Source organism: Neophocaena asiaeorientalis, unplaced genomic scaffold (genome assembly GCF_003031525.2).
Source record: "Neophocaena asiaeorientalis asiaeorientalis breed wild unplaced genomic scaffold, Neophocaena_asiaeorientalis_V1.1 scaffold183, whole genome shotgun sequence".
NCBI lineage: Eukaryota > Metazoa > Chordata > Mammalia > Artiodactyla > Phocoenidae > Neophocaena > Neophocaena asiaeorientalis.
The window spans coordinates 3,524,748-3,525,900 of NW_020175199.1; the positions used below are offsets into that span (position 1 = coordinate 3,524,748).

The window sequence follows — 1,153 nt, forward strand, 5'->3', positions numbered from 1 at the left end:
AGCCCGGGCGGGGTCTCTGTTCGCTGGCAGAGGAGGTCCCTTGGCAGCGGGAAGCTCCCTCTCTTTCTCTCGCAGCCACTCCGAGTCTGCGCCCTGCTGCCAGGCTCCCAGCTCGGCGCTCCCCTGTGCTCGCCCGGCGCCCACTCATTCGCAGCCCAGCCTTCGCCGCCGCCGCCTCCCTGCTCCTCCTCCTCGTCGTCTCCCCAGCCCGCCGCGGCCATGGCGGACAGCGCCAGCGAGAGCGACACGGACGGGGCGGGGGGCAGCAGCGGCAGCTCGGCCGCCATGCAGTCGTCTTGCTCGTCGACTTCGGGCGCCGGCGGCGGCGGTGGCGGCGGGGGAGGCGGCGGCGGTGGGAAGTCGGGGGGCATTGTCATCTCGCCGTTCCGCCTGGAGGAGCTCACCAACCGCCTGGCCTCGCTGCAGCAGGAGAATAAGGTGCTCAAGATCGAGCTGGAGACCTACAAACTCAAGTGCAAGGCGCTGCAGGAGGAGAACCGCGACCTGCGCAAAGCCAGCGTGACCATCGTGAGTGTCCCCCAGGGGCGCGCCGCAGCGCCGACCTCCGCCCGCCCCCGGCAGACGCTGCGCCCAGACCCGGGCGGCCCCCGGGCTCCCCGAGGCTCCCGAGGACCCGCAGAGAGCACGCTCCCTGCCAAGACCCGCCGGCCCCAGAGGGTGGGGGAGAGGGAGGTGTCCCTTCGGGGCCGCGTGGGTCTGCCCTCCCCGGGGTCCAGGCCCCTCGCGGGGTGCGGGGGGAGGCTGCTGGAACCACCACCCGCGTTCCCTTGTCGCCTCTGGGGAGGAGGCCCCTCCCGGGCGGAGCTAGAGGCCGGCGGCGTGGCTGGGGAGGCGGGGTGGGACTTTTTTCAGTCCTAGTTTGCTTGAGGGGTGCGTGCAGAGCCCGGGAGCCCTAGGCAGAGGAAGAGGGAGGAAGCCGGGGCCTGTTCCGGGGGCCTGCGTTGGGGTTCGGGGGGTGCGCAGCTGGGCTGGGCACTTCGCTGGCATCAGGACGGCGCTATAGCTGGATCGCCCGGGGAGGGGGCGGGAGAGAGTGGCCGGGAATCCGGGAAGTGGAGTTTTTCTGGCCAGGATCGAGAGGGAAGGGCGGGTACCGGAGCTGATGCTCCCACCTCCGTTGGAAGCCCTTTTC

General features: G+C 71.7%; 1 protein-coding gene across 2 annotated transcripts in view; it reads left to right on the forward strand.

Annotated features, from left to right (window-relative positions):
• Positions 1-90: 90 nt before the first annotated feature.
• CCDC6 (coiled-coil domain containing 6) overlaps positions 91-1,153 on the forward strand; it is a 121,641-nt gene continuing 120,578 nt past the window's right edge. Inside the window, exon 1 of one of the 2 annotated variants that reach the window (XM_024765232.1) lies at positions 91-528. In XM_024765232.1, coding sequence (XP_024621000.1) covers positions 220-528 — 309 coding nt within the window. In that variant the 5' untranslated portion in view covers positions 91-219. The remainder of the gene's footprint in view (positions 529-1,153) is intronic. The other variant, XR_003005945.1, reaches the window with a different exon arrangement.